Source organism: Manis javanica, chromosome 1 (assembly GCF_040802235.1).
Source record: "Manis javanica isolate MJ-LG chromosome 1, MJ_LKY, whole genome shotgun sequence".
NCBI lineage: Eukaryota > Metazoa > Chordata > Mammalia > Pholidota > Manidae > Manis > Manis javanica.
The window spans coordinates 197,943,026-197,965,847 of NC_133156.1; the positions used below are offsets into that span (position 1 = coordinate 197,943,026).

The following is a 22,822-nucleotide window of genomic DNA, read 5'->3' on the forward strand; positions in this document are numbered from 1 at the left end:
GACCTGATTGTTTACAGTTCATAATGCGTGATCAAAACCGAAAGTTTCTGTGACGACTGCCCTTGTACTGTTCACCATGTAAGAACTTATTCACTATCTAAGAATTTGTTCACCATGTAAGAACTTGTTCATTGTGCTTCAGAAGATTGGAGACTCATGAGAATTAGGCTTGGGATTAATGATTGTGCATTGAGTCCCCTGTACAGAATTTTATTGTTGTTAACTGTTAACAACCATTTGATCAATAAATATGAGAGATGCCCTCTCAAAAAAAAAATTAATATATGCTATGGGAAAAATGAAAATAAGACAAGGTATGGGGTAAAAATTAATAGGCCCCTTTGCTTTTTTCCTAATTGTTAAGTATATCTTCCTATTTAACTATTAGTGTTTAAATAATTACTGACTTCGTATAATTCTTCAAAAGCGTTCTATGCATACAAATATTATATTCTATTGAGTCTATATATATTTAAGTGATAAAATCCTTTCTTATTCACTCATACTGGTAGAGTTAGAAATCATAGAATACTCAAACTTTATAGAGTTTTTCTCTTGAAATGTATTATGAATCTTTTTATTCAATAAATCTGCTTAAAATATGAAAAAAAAAGTCAATTTTGAATGGTTAGATCTTTTCCCCAGTACAACTATTATCATATACTAAGTCTGTGTATAGACCTGAATCTGTTTCTACAGTCTATTTGGCTCCTGTGGTATCTTTAGTTAATCTCCAAACCAGTACCAAACTATTTTATTTATAGCCTTAGAATATATTTTAACATCTAATGAGCTCTACATCTCCCCCACCTCATTATTATTATTCTATTTCTCAATGTCTGTTCCTCCATCTACGATTTTAGCATAGTTTTGTCCAATCCTTTCAAATACCCTTTAAATCTTTAAATGCTGTTAGAATGTCATTTCTCCCCAAATTAGTTTATCTTTTCAGGAAGAGTAATAATTTTCTCCACTTTTATCTTTATGCTCCTCATTAAAATTTTGTGGTTTGTTTTTGCTACCATGTGAGGCAACAAGAAGAAGTTGGCATTCTGTAACCTAGAAGAGTGCCCTCACCAGGACCTACCTATGATGGCACCTAAATCTCAGGCTTTCAGCCTCCAGAACATGCAGCACTGACATTGAAGAATAAGAGAATGACAAAAAGATGGCAGAATAGGAAGGCAAGACAGAAAAATCCTCCTAAAAACACATAAAAGAGGGAAGTACAGCAAATGCAACTAGACCTGAAAATGACCTGAAGACTGCAGAACAGACCACCTACACCTGAGGAAGAAGAGAGGACCACACAGAAAAGGATAAGGCAGCAAACCTGAGATTGAGTGGGACCCAAGCCCTCACCCCGACAACTAGCCTACAGGCAGGACAAAGAGGAATGGAGTGGGGAGGGGGTAGGAGCCCAGGAGCGCTGCACACATGGCCGTGGAGATCGGCTCTGGGAGCGTGAGCCGACATTACATTGGGTTCTGGTGATTATTGGGGTGAACACGAGGGGCAGGTGGAACACTAGGAGGCTGAGACTCCAGTCTGTGTGGAGGACAGGCATGCTCCACCAGTCCTGAGACCCAAAGCAGAGGTGGTAGTGTGAAAGACTTGCCAGGCAGCAGTGGGAGGGGTACCAGAGGTGATAAGGGTTGGACGGAACTCTCTCAGATGGACAATACCTCCCTAGCCATTTCTCAGCCCAACAGATTGTGAACTCTCAGGAACTCCAGGAGTTCTACCCCCTTCCTGGCAATGCAGCCCTGAGGCACCTCCTTGCATGTTGCTGGGAACCAACCCACTTGGCCCAGCAGCAGCATCAGACTTTGCTGCCTGGCAGGTAAGGGTAGACTCTTCCTGCTTGCTTGGCTACATTTCAGCCCAAGCAGAGAGGTGTCTGGAGGAGCCAGCCCCAAGAATTCTTTCCTCCCTGCAGAAGGAAGCTGGGGCACATTGGTCTGCCCACCCCATTAACTCTGCAGCCTGCCATTGCTGCTGGACAGGCAGAGGATGGCCCTGCAAGCTCAACAGATTCCTGAGCTCATCACAAAGCAGCAGCTCAAGCTTTCCTCCAAGATGTAGACCACTATGGAAGCCAGAAAGAAAGGCACTCCATCTATGGCATGCCAACAACTGGGGCCCCCACCAAGTAGAACCAGGCACTAGAAAGTAAAGAATATCCAACTTCTGGGCACCATAGTACACCTTCTTCATAAAGCTATTATTCTTTAGACCAGAAAGCATAGCAGAGACATCTACTACAAAGGAAGAAACAGAACCCCTGACAAAATGAGCAGGCAGAGGAATTTGATCCCATCAAAGCTGTGAGACAGAACTCCAGAAGAAGGGCGAAATGAAACAGATTTCACTCATCTTCTTCATAAATATTTCAAAATAGAAGTTATAAACATGCTCACAGATTTACAGAAAAGTATTCAAGGTCTCAGGGAGGACTTCAACAAAGAGACAGAAAACCTGAAAAGGAGCCACTCAGAGCTGAAGAATAAGTGTCTGAAATGAAACATACAATGGAAGGATTTAAAAGGAGATTAGATCATGTAGAGGACATGGTAAAGGAAATAGAAATTAGAGAACAGGAAAACAAAAAGGCTGAGGAAAAGAGAAAAAAGGATCTCCAGGAATGAAAGAATGATAAGAGAGCAATGTGTCCAATGCAAATAAAACAATATTCACACAATAGGGGTACCAGAAGGAGAAGAGAAAGACAAAGGGATAGAAAGTCTCTTTAAGAAAATAATTGTTGAAAACTTCCCCAATCTGGGGAAGGAAATAGACACTGAGGTCATGGAAGTCCAGAGATCCCCTAACAAAAGGAACCACAGCAAGACACCAAGACATATAATAATTAAAATGGCCAAGATCAAGGATAAGGAGAGAGTGTTGAAAGCAACCAGAGAAAAAAGATTACTTATAAAGGAAATCCCATCAGGCTATCAGCAGACTTCTCAACTAAAACTCCAGGCCAGAAGGAAGTGGCATGATATATTTAATATACTGAAACAGAAGGACCTCCAACTAAGCATCCTCTATGGGTGAGATTATCATTTAAATTTGAAGCAGGGATTAAACAAAAAATTTCCAGATAAACAAAAGTTGAAGGAATTTGCTACCACTAAGCCAGTCTTACGTGGTATGTTAAAGGAATTTCTGTAGCTGGAAATGACCCTAAGACTAAATAGCTTTCACCAGTGAAAATAAACCCACATTAATGGTAGTAGACCAAGTGATTATGAAGCAAGTACAAAATTAAAACAAAAGCAGCAAAATCAACTGTACACAAAATCAGTCAAGGGATACACAAAAAATGCAGATTATGATATCTAATATGAAAAATATAGAGGAAGAAGAAGAAGGAAAAAAAGTACCTATAGATTGTGCTTGAAATAGAGTAATCAGCAATTTAAGATAGACTATTGTATGGTAAAGAAGCTATCCTTGAACCTCTGGTATCTACAAAACTAAAGCCTACAATAAAGACACAAACACACAATTAAATAAACTGTAAAAAAAAAAGGAATGAGAAATCCAATTACAACACTAAAGAAAACTGTCAATAACAGAAGAGTATAAGAGAGGAAGAAAGGAAAAGAGAGGAGATATCAAAAACAGCCAGAAAACAATTTATAAAATGGCAGTAAGTACATACCTATCAATAATCACCTTAAATGGAAATTGACTGAGTGCACCAATCAAAAGACATAGAGTGGCAGAATGGATAAGGAAACCAGATCCATCTATATGCTGCCTACAAGAGACTCATATCAGACCCAAAGACATACAAAGACTAAGATATTCATTGCAAATAATAGGGAGATTAAAGCAGGACTACCAGTACTTCTATCAGACAAAATTAATTTCAAAACAAAGTAACAAGAGACAAGAAGGACATTATGTAATGATAATAGGATCAATCCAACAAGAGGATATAAACATTATAAATATTTACGCACCCAAAATAGAAGCAACTAAATATGTAAAACAAATACTAACAGAATTAAAGGGGGAAAAAGATTGCAAAACATCCATTTTAGGAGACTTTAACACCCACTCACATCAATAGATCAAACAGACAGAAAATAAATAAGGAAACAGGCACTGAAAATACATTAGATCAAATAGATTTAATGTATCTACAGAACACCCCATCCACAAGCAGCAGGATACACATGCCTCCCAAGTGTACATGGAATGTTCTTCAGATTAGATCACACACTAAGCCTCATGAAGAGCCTCAATGAATTAAAAAAGATTGAAATTATATCAAGCAGCTTCTCAGACACAATAGTATGAAACTAGAAATAAATTATACAAAGAAAACAAAAACATTTAGAAACACATGAAGACTAAACAACATGCTTTTAAATAATCAATAGATCAATTAACAAATTAAAACAGAAATCAAGCACTATATGGAGACAAATGAAAACAAAAACACAACAGCCCAAATCTGTGGGAGGCAGCAAAGGAAGTTCTAAGAGGAAACTACATAGCAATACAGGCTTGCCTCAAGAAACAAGAACAATTCCAAATAAACAGTCTGAAATTACAATTAATGAAACTAGAAAAAGAACAAATGAAACACAAAGTCAGTAGGAGGGACTATTATAATAAAGATCATGGCAAAAATAAATAGAGAAGAATAAAACAATAGAAAAAACTCAATGAAACCAGAAGTGGGTTCTTTGAGAAAACAAGATGAACCCCTACCCAGACTTACCAAGAAAAAAAGAGAGTGTACACACATAAACAGAATCAGAAATGAAGAAGGAAAAATCACAATACTGCAGAAATACAAAGAATTATTAGAGAATACTATGAAAAATTATGTGCCAATAAACCAGACAACTTCCTAGAAAATTACTATCTTCCAAGACTGACTCAGAAAGAAAAAGAAAATCTGAACAGACCAATTACCAGCAAATTGAATTTGTAATAAAAAAAAATCCCCTAAAACAAAATTCCAGGTACAGACAACTTCACAGCCAAATTCTACCAAACATTTAAAGACAAGCTAGTACCCATCCTCCTTAAAGTTTTCCAAAAAACTGAAGAGGAGAGAATACTTACGAACTCATTCTTTGAGGCCAGCATCACTCTAAAACCAAAACCAGGCAAAGACACCACAAAAAAGGAAAATTACAGACCAATATCCCTGATGAGCATAGATGCAAAAATACTCAACAAAATATTAGCAAAGTCAATCCAAAAATACATCAGAAAGATCATGCACCATGACCAAGTGGGATTTATTCAATGGATGCAAGGATGGTACAGTTTTCATAAATCCATCAATATCATACACCACATTAAGAAAAAGAATAAAAATCTATGATTATCTTAATAGATGCTGAAAAAACATTTGACAAAATTCAACATCCATACATGATAAAAAAATTCTCAACAAAATGGGTATAGAGGGCAAGTACCCATAGACAACATCATGCTTAATAATGAAAAGCTGAAAGCTTTTCCTCCAAGATCAGAAACAAGACAAGGATGCCCACTCTCACCACTTTTATTCAACATAGTATTGGAGGTCCTTGCCATGGCAATCAGATAACAGAGAGATAAAAAAGCATCCACATTGGTAAGGAAGAAGTTAAACTTTCACTATTTGCAGATGAGATGATATTACACATAGAAAACCCTAAAGAATCCACCAAAAAATTCTAGAGCAAATAACTGAATTCAGCAAAGTTGCAGGATAGAAAATTAATCACAGAAATCTGTTGCATTCGTATGTACTAACAATGAACTAGAAGAAAGAGAAATTAGGAAAACAATCCCATTTACAATTGCATCAAAAAGAATAAAATACCTAGGAACAAACCTAACCAAGAAGGTGAAAGACCTATACTCTGAAAACTATAAGACATTCATGAGAGAAATTAAAGAAGACACCAAAAAAAATGGAAATCTATCCCATGCTATGGATAGAAAGAATATTGTGAAAATGGCCAACCTGCCCAAAGCAATTTACAGAGTCAATGCAATCCCTATCAAAATACCAACAGCATTCTTCAGTGAACTAGAGAAAATAGTTCTAAAATCCATATGGAACCACAAAAGACCCAGAACAGCCAAAGCAATCCTGAGAGACAAGCACAACGCTGGGGGGATTTTGCTCCCTTACTTCAAGCTCCACTACAAAGCCACAGTAAGCAAAACACTTTGGTACTGCACAAGAAGAGACCCATAGATCAATGGAATAGAATAGAGAGCTCAGATATAAACCCACACATATATGGTCAATTAATACATGATAAAGGAGCCATAAATATACAATGGGAAAAGACAGCCTCTTCAACAACTGGTGCTGGGAAAACTGGACAGCTACATCTAAGAGAATGAAACTGGCTTATTGTCCAACTCCATACACAAAAATAAACTCAGAATTGATCAAAGACCTAAATGTAAGTCATGAAACCATAAAACTCTTAGAAAAAAACATAGGCAAAAATCTCTTGAATAAAAACATGAGCAACTTTTTCCTGAACACATCTCCAAGGGCAAGGGAAACAAGAATGAACGAGTGGGACTACATCAAACTAAAAAGCTTCTGTACAGCAAATGACAGCATCAGCAGAACAAAAAGGCAACCTACAGTATGGGAGAATATATTTGTAAATGACTCATATGATAAGGGGTCAACATCCAAAATATATAAAGAACTCATATGCGTCAACACCCAAAAAACAAATAACCTGGTCAAAAAATGGGCAGAGGACTGAATAGACACTTCTCCAAAGAAGAAATTCAAATGGCCAACAGGCAAATGAAAAGGTACCCTATATATTGCTAATCATCAGGGAAATGCAAATTAAAACCACAATATCATATCATCTCACACTATCCAAGAAAAGAAATGGGCACTATCCAAGAAAAGAAATAACAAATGCTGGAAACGGTGTGGCAAAATAGGAACCCTCCAGCAAGGGTGGGAATGCAGATTGGTGCAACTCCTGTGGGAAGCAGTATGCAGGTTCCTTGAAAAACTAAAAATAGTAACACCATTTGACTCAATAACTCCACTCCTAGGAATTTACCCAAAGAAAACAAAATCCCTGATTTGAAAAGATATATGCACCCCTATGTTTACTGCCACACAGTTTGCAATAGCAAAAATATGGAAGCAACTTAATGTCCATCAACAGATGACTGGATAAAGAAGATGTGGTACATATACACAATGAATATTATTCAGCCATGAAAAGAAAAATCCTTCCATTTGCAACAACATGGTTGGATCTAGAGGGTATTGTGCACAGTGAAATAAGCCATGTGGAGAAAGACAAATACCATATGATTTCACTTATTTGTGGAAAATAAAAACAAAGCAAAACAGAAGGAACAAAACAGCAGTAGGTTAATAGACACTGAGAAGTGACAAGTGGTTACCAAGGGCGAGGAGTGTGGGTTGGGGCAGAGGGGAGGGGATGGGGGACTGTTGAACCACTGTGATGTTCAGGCGATTTAGAGAACTGATACAGTAACTATGCAGAGTAAGAAAGAATTATGCACAGTGTTCACCCAGCCAAGGGGCCAGCACTGTGAGCACTCTGGTTCCAGCATATTTTTTTGTTTTTTGTTTTTTGAGAGGTTATCTCTCATATTTATTGATCAAATGGTTGTTAACAACATTAAAATTCTGTATAGGGGAGTCAATGCTCAATGCACAATCATTAATCCACCCCAAGCCTAATTTTCGTCAGTCTCCAATCTTCTGAAGTATAACGAACAAGTTCTTACATGGAGAACAAATTCTTACATAGTGAATAAGTTACATGGTGAACAGTACAAGGGCAGTCATCACAGAAACTTTCGGTTTTGATCATGCATTATGAACTATAAACAATCAGTTCAAATATGAATATTCATTTGATTTTTATACTTGATTTATATGTGGATACCACATTTCTCTCTTTATTATTATTATTTTTAATAAAATGCTGAAGTAGTAGGCAGATAGATGCAAGATAAAGGCAGAAAACATAGGGACTCCAGCATATTTTACTATTAGTTTCATGGACTCAATAAATATTGAATGAATAGGTAAATTATATTTGCTTGAAGGAGACTAAAGTCCAATATTTCTGCTGTAAATCTGAATCTGCTTTGTGTGCATATATCTTTCAGTTATTTTTATTTAAGAAACATGATCCACTGATAGGCTTTAAAAACAAAATACAAGGTTCAACACTTGTATATCTGAAACCAACATAAGATTGTATATCAATGATTCTTCAATGAAAAAAATAAGGTTCAACTAATACAAACAAATATAAGAATGTAAATAGGATGATTCTCTTGACAGAAGTCAGGTTATTTGGTAACCAGGTTCTTCATTCACTCTAATATATTTTAAATGCCTATGTAGAGATTTTGAAAATGAAACTAATTTTTGTCAATATTATTTTACCAAAATCATGTTACCTTTAACAATTCTAAAGTAATAAGAAGGAACTGCATTATTATATATTTTTCATGTTTGGTGAGGATTATACAGTTATGAAACAGTTTTTATAGAATGGCAAAGGACAATGATCTTATATGTATTACTTTTAAGTATTCTTCAGGCCATCTTTGCATGGAAAAAAATGGTATTACACGGTTCTGATAAATGTTAAATGCCCAAGGAAAAATCTATTCTTTTTATAAATTAATTGTGCTGTGTTTTTCTTTCCCTATTCAGGCAGTTACCAACTATTGGTTCCCTCAGGGTTTCCACAGCATTCTAATTCTTTGGTGCAGATGGCACACATTTTGCTATTAAGTACAGAAAGTGCCACACATTTATGACTTTGGTGGCCAGCAAAGAGGCCAGCTGTGACCTTTTAAAATTGCACTTAGTTTTTTACCCTCCCACAGACCCCTCTTGGACTACCCCTGTCTAAACAGGGCCCATGCCCAAATGACGTGTGCATCATGGGAATGATCACATCTTGTAATTGCTATGTTTATATGATTATGTATTCACTACATGCCTCCTCCACATTAGAATGCAAATTCTAAGAAGGCCGGATAGGAGTCTTACTCTAGGATCCCCAGCACTACTATGATGCCTTGTGAATGAATCAGTCTTTGTTACCTGCCTGCCTTCTTTAGATCTCTATCTTCTGTGCATGAAAGGAGGGGACATTTTTAGGGTTCTACACATTCCACACACAGAAAGGAATCCTAAGCAGAACTTTTTAGTTGAGTTGATCTCATATAAAACAAATCCTGTTTGTTTTATATACTGTGAAAGGTAGAGAAATAGTTGCTTTTATTACAGAAAATGGTAAAATACTTTAGTCATGGCAGTCCCCTATGTAATAACACATCTAATGGCTATATGTAGCCTCTCAAAGGATGTTGGAGGCCTATGGATCTAACCTAATAACTTGAATATAAGCATGTGAACCAAGTTTATTTGTGGAATTGGCTGATTTATTTTTGCCAGCCACCAGATTTTATTACATTTCTTGTAATTGTGAGATTACACATGTAAGTAAGCATGTTAACTAACTTCACCCAGAGTTCAGGGTTACCACTACAAAACCTATAGGCGGGCCAAGTCCATCCTACAAACCCAGTCACATGACTCAAACCATTTCTGTCAAGTTCAGTGCCCAGTTGGTTGTATATGCTCAGACATACCATGATTACCAAATAAAAACCCTTAGATATTTCTCTTAGAATCCTAAAGGTGTACAAATGCTTACTATTGTATTTGTTGTATAAATTCAAGATTTTAAAGCTTTTCAGAGAAGAATGCTTTGTTCCAATATAATCTTGCATGATAGCTTAATGCTTATAGCAGGAATGAGGTGCTTCTCTGAAGCAAGGGAATGATTGGAGAGTGGGGTGCAGGACCTCCCCCAAGGCCTTTCTCTCCTCCCCACTCCCCAGTTGTACCTTGAGCACCTCTCGGGAATCTCAAGGGCTCTGAAGAGCTCAGTTTGAAAACTGCCCTATTAACCTATCACCAAGCAAGGATATAAGGGAGTAGAGTATATTTGGAGAACCCATCACATGTATAAGGGAGAACCAACACAGGACTGCCTTTTCTATAACTCAAGTCAGTTAGTGTTTCCTGCACAATATGTAGTAAGCTCCTGGGGTGATATAAAAATTCCATTTAACTAATATCCTTCCCTGAAACAAAGAGGTGAAATGAAAGCACTAGAAAGCCAATATTATTAATAATTCATGGCAGTTCTATTTCCTGGGACTAAAGTGGGGTGGCATAATCCTTTCAGTTCTCTGCAGCACCAGTATAAAATGTAGACCACAGCAAGAGAGCAGACAGTAAGGAAAGATAGCTAATGAATTAAAAGCTAACATGGTGCATGCTGGAAAATACTGAGTTGCCTGCCCATTTCAAGCTTTCAAACTAGGATTAATAATGGAAAAATAGTACATAATTGTTTTGCTATTCTCCTTTCTTTAGCAAATTTCCTTATTCAGTTACATGTACAAATAATACCATTATTAATATACACATTTTAATGGAACTTAGATATAATGTCTAAAATTTGTCAGATATGTAGCCCATGATTAGTGACCAGCTCAGTAATTATGAAGGAATTCCGAGACCAGACTCCTCACCTTTAAAGTGGGCATGATAATCACCTCACCAAGTTATTGAATGGATTAAAGAGATGTATATAAACTGACTAATATATGTCTGACACACAGTAGGCCCTTAAGAGCAGTTAGTACAGTGTAATTGTTCTCTGCTTTTACCAGTGATGGTGGACAGCCTGTTTAGCAAGCTCTGTGACCCTCCAAGTCATACATTTCTAGTACAATTCCCCTAGTAAAACCTCCTGATGTTGATGGAGCTGCTTCTCAATTGCAATGGAAAAATACCACGTCATTCAACGTCCTCAGTTGGGAAAGAGTCTAGAAGAGCTACCCAGGCATGCGCTATTCCCAGAACTCTGAGAACCAGCCAACTGTATCAAAGAGCCTGGGAGCAGAGAAGACAGAAGTTTCTCTGCTATACCACAGTTTCTGGGTCAGCAAGATGACAGATGTGCTCTTCTGTTTTATTTAGTGGAAAGAAAATAAATGCTGGCACAGTGGGGATGGAAGCGGACTTTAGAATCGTCTGCCTGAGTGTGAATCCAGCCACCACTTCCTATCTGGCCATCTTGGGCATGTTTCTTGAACTGTCGGTGCCTCATCTGTGAAATGGAGAGTATGTTGCCTACCTCATAGGGTCATTCAAGAGATTAAATGAGGTAATCGCTGCAAAGTGTTGAATACAATATATAGAAAAGTCAACACTCAGTAATTTTTACTTATTGCATCAGTCAGGGTGCACCCTAGCTATTTCAGAATGGAATTTAACATAGGGAATTAGGTACTTAAGAAATCACTGGAAGGGCTGGAAAAACAGATTTCTATTGGGCCTTCTTGAGCAACTCTGTAGAATTGGCTGCTAAAGTGTAAAATCTTAAAACTGACTCTCATGCAAATATAAAATGTGTCAAAGATTTCTATTCACTGCATTAATTTCTGAGAGAACCTGAAAGATGCAATGTCTGGTTCAAAGGAGGATTTAGTCACACACACACCTGTGTATATATACATATGTGTGTGTATACAAACAAATATATACAATCAGGAATGCTGAACTCAACTTGCTAAAAGATGTAAAACTGGCTAAAATTCTATAGGGCAGCACTGTAAATGAGCCTGATGTGTAATGTAAAATTTTCTAGGAGCCACATAAAAAAAGGTAAAAATAGGTGAAATTATTATTATTATTATTATTTTTACTTGTATGGTGTAAGGTAAGGGTCTAATTTAATCCTTTTCCATGTTATCCCAGCACTATTTGAAAGTTATCCTTTATTGAATTGACTTCCTACACTTTTCTAAGATCGGGGACCATTAATGTGGGCAGTTATTTCTACACTCTCAATTCTGTTCCATTCAATTATATATCTATCCTTATGCTAGCACCATATGGTCTTGATTATTGTAGCTTGGTAGTAGGTTATTTTTATTTTAATTTTTTAATTTTTTTTTGGTATCATTAATCTACAATTATATGAGCAACATTATGGTTACTAGATTCCCCCCATCATCAATTCCCCACCACATACCCCATTACAGTCATTGTCCATCAGCGTAGTAAGATGCTATAGAATCACTACTTGTCTTCTCTGTGCCGTGTAGCCCTCCCCGTGCCCCCCCCCTGCCTACATTATGTCTGCTAATTGTAATGCCCCTTTTTACCCTGGTCCCTCCCTTCCCACCCATCTTCCCCAATTCCTTTCCCTTTGGTAACTGTTAGTCCATTCTTGGTTCTGTGAGTCTGTTGCTGTTTTGTTCCTTCAGTTTTTTCTTTGTTCTTATACTCCACACATGAGTGAAATCACCCGACACCTGTCCCCCTCCACCCGGCTCACCTCACTGAGCAAAACACCCCCCAGCTCCATCCATGCCACTGTAAATGAAAGGATTTGTTTTATTCTTATGGCTGAATAATATTCCATTGTGTATATATAACATCTTATTTATCCATTCATCTACTAATGGACACTTAGGTTGCTTCCATCTCTTGGCTATTGTAAATAGTGCTGTGATAAACATAGGGGTGCATATGTCTTTTTCAAACTGGGCTCCTGCATTCTTAGGGTAAATTCCTAGGAGTGGAATTCCTGGGTCAAATGGTATTTCTATTTTGAGTTTTTTGAGGAACCTCCATACTGCTTTCCACAATGGTTGAACTAATTTATATTCCCACCAGCAGTGAAGGAGTGTTCCCCTTTCTCCACATCCTCGCCAACATTTGTTGTTGTTTGTCTTTTGGATGGTGGCCATCTTTACTGGTGTAAGGTGATATCTCATTGTGGTTTTAATTTGCATTTCTCTGATGATTAGCAATGTGGAGCATGTTTTCATGTGCCTGTTGGCCATCTGAATTTCTTCTTTGGAGAAGTGTCTGTTCAGATCCTGTGCCCATTTTTTAATTGGATTATTTGCTTTTTGTTTGTTGAGGTGCATGAGCTCTTTATGTGTTTTGGATGTCAATCCTTTATCGGATCTGTCATTTATGAATATATTCTCCCATACTGTAGGATGTCTTTATGTTCTATTGATGGTGTCCTTTGCTGTACAGAAGCTTTTCAGCTTGATATAGTCCCACTTGTTCATTTTTGCTTTTGTTTCCCTTGCCCATGGAGATATGTTCATGAAGAAGTTGCTCATGTTTATGTCCAAGAGATTTTTGCCTATGTTTTTTTCTAAGAGTTTTATGGTTTCATGACTTACATTCAGGTCTTTGATTCATTTTGAACTTACTTTTGTGTATGGGGTTAGACAACGATCCAGTTTCATTCTCTTACATGTAGCTGTTCAGTTTTGCCAACACTAGCTGTTGAAGTGGCTGTCTTTTCCCCATTGTATATCCATGGCTCCTTTATCATATATTCATTGACTGTATATGTTTGGGTTAATATCTGGACTCTCTATTCTGTTCCACTGGTCTGTGGGTCTGTTCTTCTGCCAGTACCAAATTGTCTTGATTACTGTGGCTTTGGGTGAAATTAATTTTAACAATATATTTTATTTAGTCCAATAGATCTAAAATATTATTTTAAGGTATACTCCATATAAACAATTTTTAAAAATGAATGAGGTATTTTATACGTTTTCATATTGAGTCTTTGAAATCTTGTATTTTACACTTACAACATATCTCAAATTTGCCACATTACAAGTGCTCAACAACCATATGTGGCTACTGGCTCCCACATTAATATGTAGTTTTAGGGCAAAAAAAAATTGGGATGATCTTTATTTCAGGGCAAAAGTGAACTGTATATCCTAACAGAAAAAAATCAATTTGCTTTGTTACAACCAAGAAGTATTTGCATGTCTATAATTTGCTACAAGTAAATTTCTACCTTATGGAGTTGTAAAATTGCAGCCAATGACAACTGAAGGTACATATCTGTATAGAATCAAAAAATTCCACTAGACAATACCCAGCACTTCCCTGAAAGACACTCCCTTATCTCCATTTCCAAACCTTGGACAATTTTGGCCCGATAGGGAGTTGCTACAAATCAGGAGGCTGACACCCAAGTCACTGCGCTTAGGAACACACTCCCCTCACTGCAGTCCTGGTGCCAGGATGCCCCCAGCAGAACTGTTGGCTCCAGAGCCACAGAATGTCTGCTAGATTCCCACAGCAGCTAAATGGGTGACACATGCACTGCAGCTTCTCTCCCCACCTCACTCAGTTCCAAAATCAAATTTCATAAGAGGACTTCTTATTGATACCTAAAGTACATTTGAAACTCTAGCTGCAAGGGAGTCAAGAAACATTGTTCCTGGCTCTCTAGAGTCTGCAGTAAAGGAAAGGCACCAAAAGGAGTTTGGAACAAAGGTTAAGCAAGGCAATAGACCACGTGTCTACCATTGCTATTATTCAGTTAACAAGAACCTCATGATATTCTACACCATGACATACGGAAGATTAGCTTTACTTTTTGCTGGTGTCTGTGACAGCAACACTTTTGTGGAGCCTCTCAGATATGGAGTTCTTCTCAGCACTAGAACAGAATTCACGGACACCAACATGGGAGGGGCAGGTAGAAAAGGAGAAGCAGACAGAGGACAGGTAGAAGGAATGACAAGAGGCATCTAACCAACCATGAAGTGCAGTGTTAGGAAAACTAAGGACACAGAGTATTTTAATGAGAGAGAAGTCAAGTTCTGAATGCTGCTGAGACCCAAGTAAAATATGAACTGAAAAGTGCTTTGAGGACCTTAGCAGGATCAGCTTCAGTGACGTGGTAGGGGTGGAAGCCAAATTAGAATGGTTTTAGGAGTGAGAAGTGAAGAAATGGAGATAGCAAGAAGAGATCAATCTTCTGAGCTATCTGACTGAGACACAGAGCAGCTTAAGGCTGTTCTTTGCAAGCCAAGCCTGCTTTGACTGAACTCAGTGCTTTCCAATATTTATGAGCACTTGTCTCAGAACAGTATTTGAGGCAGATTGCTTCAGGGACACACAGTCTAGGACATTTTCCTTTTCAGATATGTTCAAATCCACTCCTACATGAAGCCAAAAGAGGAGTGAGTAGGTCAGACTGTATTTTCAACCCCTTGCTTTGACCTCTCCATGTTCACCTAAAATGCTCATAAGCAAATTGAGTTTTTGGGGTGATGCCATTAGCTAATGAAAGGCTACTAATAGTTTAGAGCCAAACTGTGACCCACCCAGAGCAGAGGTCATTATTTTACACATTTTTTTTAAAGCCTTGTTCCTGGCTCTATTTTATGTCCCCACCCTTGTTTTTCATCCCAGCTCACTTTAAAATGTACACTGTTCTGTTACAGTTTTACAAATTCTTAAAAAATCAGTTTAAATTATGTGAGGTTGAAAACACATAAAACAGTTTTTTTTCCTTTCTAGTTACTGATACTGTTTCTTTGATTTTATAATAGCAATTATTGGGAGGGGAGGTAGAGTTACATTTACAGAGTTTTGCTTTACAACCAACTTTGCTAGATACCTTTTCCATTAAAGCAAGGTGTGCAACATTCTGAGGTCATTAAAAACAGGTATACCCCGGTCTCTATGGCAGCCACCCTGTGAACAGCCTTGAACTTCAGAACCAAGAGCTCTTAGCCAGGGCCCCCCAGGCATCAGCAGCTTTGGGCTGGATCCCTTACCAGACCCTCTGGTGCATAGTGAGGGCCCCGCACAGTACTTTCCTTCTGCTCTGGTAGAGAAGGAGCATCAGCTCAGCCAGGCCAGTCTAGCAGAAGCCTTGCAGAGAAGTGCACACACAGGCTTACTTTGAAAATAATTTTTGCAGCACTGAGTCAAAATAACAGTTCAAAGGCAGACTGGAGAGGCAGCGGATGACACAGAACCACTGGAAATGCAAGAGATTCAACAGATAAAATCAGAACAGAAAATTAGACTTTAATGGAAAAAAGACTGTTGGGCTGTGTGTTACAGGGTTCATCTATGACAGAGCATATGGCACTACATGTTGTTAACCCTAAAGATGGGGCCGTCCAGAATGCCTGTAAATATTCCACAAGAAATCAAAATAGTGAAACTCTTCTTTATGGGCATGTCTCATGGTTAGGGTTCGGCTTATCTTTTGACCCTCCCAGGATTAAAAAAAAATTATTATTTTTAGGTTCTTATTTTCCCCTAGGAGGGTGTTTTTATTATTAAACCTAAGTATGTGACTCACTTCATAGGGAGGCTCACAGGAGGAGGCTCACGGAGGTGTAATGTTTGCAAGTCATGAGCAGTCGCCTACAAATGGCACTTAAATATTTTTTCCACACTATGTTAAATACTCAGACATTTTTATAGAGATTCATAAAATGGTCATTTCTATCAAAATGTTTTCATTTTCATAGTCATAAAAAATAAGCCAGTTTATCTCCTTTGTTTACAAAATAAAGAAAATAGAAGGTAAAAAAAATATATTCATCTTCCTAATAATTACTTTTTGCAGATGGTAGAAAAAAGTCACCAGAAAATGTCAATAAACATGCTTTGGCCTAAACTTTAAAAACTAAAATAGTAAATTGTTGTCATCCTAATAACAAAAAAATTTAGTGTGTACTTATTGAATGACTTAAACTGTTGGTTTTTTATAAAGAAATGTAATTTATTAATATTAAGTTATTTAACAAACAATAATTTATTGAATATATTAATGAATTTATTAATTTATTCATATTAATGAATATTAGACAAAGAAAAGGACAGCAACAAAATATTCAAGTTACCTATTTAGCGGGAGGTAACAAAGTTAAAGGAATGATTAAAACTGAACAGGAGAAGAGAGAAAAAGATTTAGTTGAGAGACGTAACAGTACCTCTCTAAAGGTCGAATTCCACATAATTTTAACACTGCATTCTGAGATATGCTCAATTTCCTTGACACCATTAATAAAATGACCAAAGAATGTCTAGTCACCAAAATAAAAATGCAATTTAATTATTATATTACATCTCTCTCTTTTGAATTGAAAGCTACTTATATAGGAGATAGCTGTTGTATTAAGTCTTCCAAATGACTTTTAGATGGGACTGCTCAAACTTGGCATGTCAACCCAAACTCATCAGAGTGATATGCTTGCTTTTGAATAGAACTAAAGGTGTGAGGCTTCAGGAGTTACAGTCATAAAGCTAAACCAGAAGATGAGTCCTGCTGTGGAGAATACTATACTCCCTGAAGTTGAGTCTAGAAAGTGCTATTTGAACATGGCAATCATCCAGATAAGGACTAGTGTTTGGGAGTCTTTTCTAATTGCACACTATTTCCTGCTAAACTTGCATCAGAGAAAGAACTAGCAGCTTCCCGTACAATCCTATAAAGCATCATTACATCGGTGGAGAGCCCACACAGTCTTCAGTGGTCTAGGAAATTGATCTTAAAAGCTCTCTCTGAAATGAGAAAGTTAAGGGGAAAAGTGCGTGCTAACCAAATTCATAGGAGATCAATTTATGAAACAGAACACCATGTATTCATTTGGATTGGGTGGTGTATTTGTCAACTGTAGTCTCCTTTTATACAAGAATTTTCCAAATGCAGAAGTGCACTAATGCAATGGAATTACATTTAGTGGTTTTCTCCAGTTGAGGCATACTTTGGCCTAGAAACATGGTAGTTTCTAGACTACGCTAGAAAACCCTGAAGAAGTGGTAATGTGGATTGCCTTTCTACTAACTCTATACCACTGCTTTTCACTTAACACATCATTGCCACAGATGGGTTAATGAGGCTATGGTTTTGTTTACAGTTACTTTGTACCTGCCCTGAGGATATTCTTGGGTCACCTGGATTATCCTGAAACACATTCCAGTCAGTTTTTCTTTTTGCCCTAGAAACGAGAACAGTTACTTACTCTTCTGTATTTACAAACCCCATCTTAAGGCAGTTTAAATCATGTCCGTCAAAGCACTTGTTTCACTTCAGGTGGAAGCAACATTTCTGATATTTTTTCTATGGAAAAGCTGAAGGAAGTAAAGCCCTTCTTGACCAGTGAACCAAAGGAGTAGTAGGCGACTTCAGAGAATGCCCCCTTGTCACAGAGAGAATTAGCCAGAAAGGGAATGGGCTGAAGGATCATAATGGCAATCAGCAATAATACTGTCATGGTAACATATAAACTCAGTGTGCTAATTAGAGAATATTCCCATTGCTATGGTTGCTATTCAAACTACTCTCAAACTGAGAAGCTTAAAACAATATTTACCCTGCTCTACAAGACTACAATTTGGACAGACTCAGCAAGGAGAGCTCATCTCTGCCCTGCTCCCTGTGGTGGGCAATGGCAATTGGCTGAGGCCAGGAATACCTGGGGGCTCAGTCACTCACGGGTGTGGCCGGTGACCCTGGTAAAACAATCAGCTGGGGGCTGGAACAGCTGGGGCTCCTCAGGCCTCTCTCCAAGCCTTTGTGGCCTCTCTGGTATGATTGCTTCAGAGGAGCTGGACTTTTACACTTGTTTCAGTTTAGGGATCCCAAATGCATGAGAGAAGGCAAGAGAGCAACAGGCAGAAGCTCTATTGTCTATTCTAACCTAGTCTCAGAAGGCACTCAGTATCACCCTTGTTGCATTCTGTCTGTTAGAAGCCAGTCACTAATGGTGGCCCATGTTCAGGAAAGGGAATTAGATCCACTTCCAGTGAAAGAAATGACAAAAAAATAAGTGGACTTGTTTTAAAATTATCAATGTAACTGCATACTTGAAGACTTATAGTAGAACATACCATTTATTTATTTACTCATTCATTCAACAAATATTTATTGAGCTTTTACTATAAACTAAATAAACATTGGGGGTTCTGTAGAGTCTAGATACTCTAGTCCGAAACAGCTCACATTTGGACATGATTTTATGCATTGAGAAGGCTCTATTTTATTCTAGGCCTGTCATATGAAAGTACTCAAACTAGCACAAAATATCAGGTGATGACAAACCATCCATTTGGAAAGGTACATAATCTGAGCAGCATAAATGGGTTTTTATTAGAACTAATTAAAAACCTGAGAAAATGGAAGTATAAAACTTCATTCAACACAAATATACTCTAGAAAATTTGTCGAACAAATTTGTGTAAAACCAACTCAGCTTTTCTACTAACTTTATACTTTAGGGATTGATATGTAAGAAAAATTTTCCTCCTCAACATCCAAAAAGCAAATAACCCTATTAAAAAATAGGCAGAGGATATGAACAGACACTTCTCCAAAAAAGAAATTCAGATGGCCAACAGGCACATGAAAACATGCTCCACATTGCTAATTATCAGGGAAATTCGAATTAAAACCACAATGAGATATCACCTTACACCAGGAAGGATGGCCAACATAGAAAAGACTAGGAACAATAAATGCTGGCGAGGATGTGGAGAAAGGGGAACACTTCTACACTGCTGGTGGGAAGGTAAACTAGTTCAACCATTGTGGAAAGCAGTATGGAGGTTCCTCAAAAAGCTCAAAATAGAAATACCATTTGACCCAGGAATTCCACTTCTAGGAATTTACCCTAAGAATGCAGGATCCCAGATTCAAAAAGACATAGCCAAGAAATGGAAGTAAACTGAGTGTCCATTAGTAGATGAATGGATAAAGAAGATGTGGTACATATACACAATGGAATACTATTCAGCCATAAGAAGAAAACAAATCCTACCATTTGCAACAACATGGATGGAGCTAGAGGGTATTATGCTCAGTGAAATAAGCCAGGTGGAGAAAGACAAGTACCAAATGATTTCACTCATCTGTGGAGCATAAGAACAAAGCAAAACTGAAGGAACAAAACAGCAACAGACTCACAGAACCCAAGAATGGACTAACAGTTACCAAAGGAAAAGGAACTGGGGAGAATGGGTGGGAAGGGAGGGAGAAGAGGAATAAGGGGCATTACGATTAGCACACATAACATAGATGGGGGCACAGGGAAGGCAGTATAACACAGAGAAGACAAGTGGTGACTCTATAGCATCTTACTATGCTGATGGACAGTGACTGTAATGGGGTATGTGGTGGGGACTTGATAATGGGAGGAGTCTAGTAAACACAATGTTGTTCATGTGATTGTAATATTAATGATATCAAAATTTAAAAAAAAAGGTTTTCCTTTACTGCTAAAATACTTCACAATGTTCAGTATGTGAAAGGAGGATTATTCTCTTGATAGAAAAAAGATAAAATGTGAAATACATATATGAATGTATTGGATGGGGTTATATTTGGCTGAAAGGCATAATAGTAGCTTGGACAAGGCAGATGTTTACTTCATCATGTAAATGAAGCCTGCAGTGGGCACTCCAGGACTGATGTGACAGCCCCATGACCCTCAGAGAACTTCCCAGCTCACCCCTCAGCTATCTCTAAAAAGTCCTCATTCCCCTCACCCAAGATGGAGACCAGAACTGCAACCATCATATCTGTATTCTAGGCAGTAGGATGGAAGAAAGGCAAAGAAGGGAAAAAGAATGTGTGTCTGTGTTGTTTTAAGGTGTTTACCAGAAGCTGCCACACAATACTTCTGATTACATCTCACTGTCAAGAAATCAGCTACAAAAAAGGGTGATGTTGTATAGGTAATGTTGATTCTTTCCTGAGTGGCTATATGCCCAGTAAAAAACACTTGTAAAAAGAAGGGGAAGATGGCTACTGGAGGGCAGCTAGTAATCCCAGCCACAGAGTGGAAATTGTTAATTAAGCATGCCTCTTAGACACCCAAGTAAACAATAGGATAGATAAGCCTGGAATTTAGGGGAGGGGCTGAACTTGGGGTTATAAATCGGAAGCTCATTGGCCTATAGATGATGGTAATACCACAGGGCTATATGGCAACACATGGGGAATGAATGGAGACAGAAAAGTGGTCAGCAAGAGGGCAGACAGCAGAATAGGCTGAGAAGATAGAGGGGGCAGAAAAAAGACAGGAGAATTGGTGTCCTAGAAGCCCAGTGAAGAAAGTGTTTCAAGAAAACAGGAGTCTCAACAATTTCACAGGCTGCTAGTTTGAGTAACACAAGGCCTAAGACTTGATCACTGGGTTTGGCAAGATGGAGAGCAAGGAGACCTCACGGGGCTGGGTTACAATGGAGACGTGGAGAGCAAAGCCTGTTGGGAGGGGGTGAAGAGGAAATAGGATGGTGAAGAAGTAAAAACATTCAATATTGACTGCTTTACCCAGGAGGTGTGCTATAAAGGGCAGTAGCTGGTGAACAATGTAGGATCTAAAGAAAACCTTTTTAAACACAATTGTAGATAATAGAAAACACTACATGCTTATGGGAGTGAGTTGATGGAAAAGAAAAAGGTGATGATGTGGAAGAAAGTAATAACTGCAGTAGAAAAGCCAAGATCCAGTATATAAGTGATGAGACAAGAAAAGTGTACAAAAGAGAGAGAGGCAGGTCCGAGATGGTAGCACAGAAAGAATCTGTGCCCACCTTGTCACATATGCACAATGAATCCACCCACACAAAGATCAATGCATCCCAAGGAAGAACAGAGGCCTGAGTGAACACCTTCTGCATAATGAGGGATAAAAAGACCACACAAAAAATGGCAGGAGAGACGGAGACATGGCGATGGAGGGAGCCCCAGCCCTAGCACAGCCCTGCAGTAGGGGGGAATATCACTGAGCTACTGGAGCACAGACTCACCTGCCTTAGGGCACAGAAAAAAAAGCCATCAGTTTGAGAGTTTAAACCCAGCTGCCAAACAGCAGGAGACCTGCTGGAGCTCTCTCTAGGAACAGGGCTGCTGATGAGTGCAATTTTTTATGTTACCCGCAGACATTGCTAGTGCAAACTGGAGCAGGGTGAGCACCATTGTTTAGGTTCCCCTGGACACTGCTAACATCAACAGGAGCAGTGTGAGTGACATTGTTTATGTTCCCCACACTTATAGTGCAGACAGGAGTGAAGTCAGGGTGAACATACCAGCTCCAGGTGTGACTGAGGCAGCCTCCTGACCCCTGCCCACATCCAAATATGACTGTCAGAGATCCAGCAGCCCCACCAGGGTTGTACTAGCATGACACGCAGATTCACTGTCCCTGCCTCTTTTGTTCCCAGCTGTTCCATTTGCATGGCCCCACCCCCAGACTGCATCCAGCCACCCCCAGCCACCAGAATAGAATGGTCCCAGCTGGCACCCACCCCAGAGAACCTCAGACCATGGCCCTCTGACCTCAGTTATCCTGCCAGAGAAGTCCCCACCCATTGTCCCCCAAGAACTCCCCAGACTGTGCCCCTTCAACACCAGCCACCCTGCCAGTGTGGCCCCAGTTGGCACCCCACAGGAGACCCCAGATCCTTGCTCTGGGAGCCCTGGAATGAGGACACTCCTGTCCACACTCACCCAGCATGAAGCCAGCTAGCCAAATCTGCCAGGCACATGCAGTCTACTGAGAGGATGTTCCTACACAAGGCCATGCCTTCAAGACTGGGAGAGGTAGCCCTTTTGCCTAACCTATAGATACAAAGTCAAGCAAAATGAGAAGACAGGAATATGCTTGAAACACAAGAACATGACAAAGATTCAGAAAAAGAAGTAAATGAAATAGAGCTAAGCAATCTACCTGACAGTAATGGTTTAAAAAGTTTAATGGGTATAAAAATGCACAGTAGATTTGAGAGAAGAGTGGATGAACTCAGTGACAACCTCTACAAAGAAATAGAAAATATAAAAAAGAACCAATTATAGGTGAATAAAATAAATGAAAAATACTCTAGAGGGAATCAACACATTAGAGGATACAGAATGGATCAGCAATTTGGTAGACT

The 22,822-nt window shown here is 38.6% G+C and overlaps 1 protein-coding gene across 4 annotated transcripts in view; it reads right to left on the reverse strand.

The window, feature by feature from the left end:
• Positions 1 to 22,822, reverse strand: part of ACYP2 (acylphosphatase 2) — a 184,465-nt gene that overhangs the window by 19,722 nt on the left and 141,921 nt on the right. Inside the window, exon 4 of one of the 4 annotated variants that reach the window (XM_073213249.1) lies at positions 17,739 to 17,886. The exons of the other annotated variants lie outside the window; for them this stretch is intronic. Within the exon in view, the coding sequence (XP_073069350.1) occupies positions 17,754 to 17,886 (133 nt within the window). The 3' untranslated portion in view covers positions 17,739 to 17,753. Of the gene's footprint in view, positions 1 to 17,738; positions 17,887 to 22,822 lie in introns of those variants that run through there. 4 annotated transcript variants of the gene reach the window in all.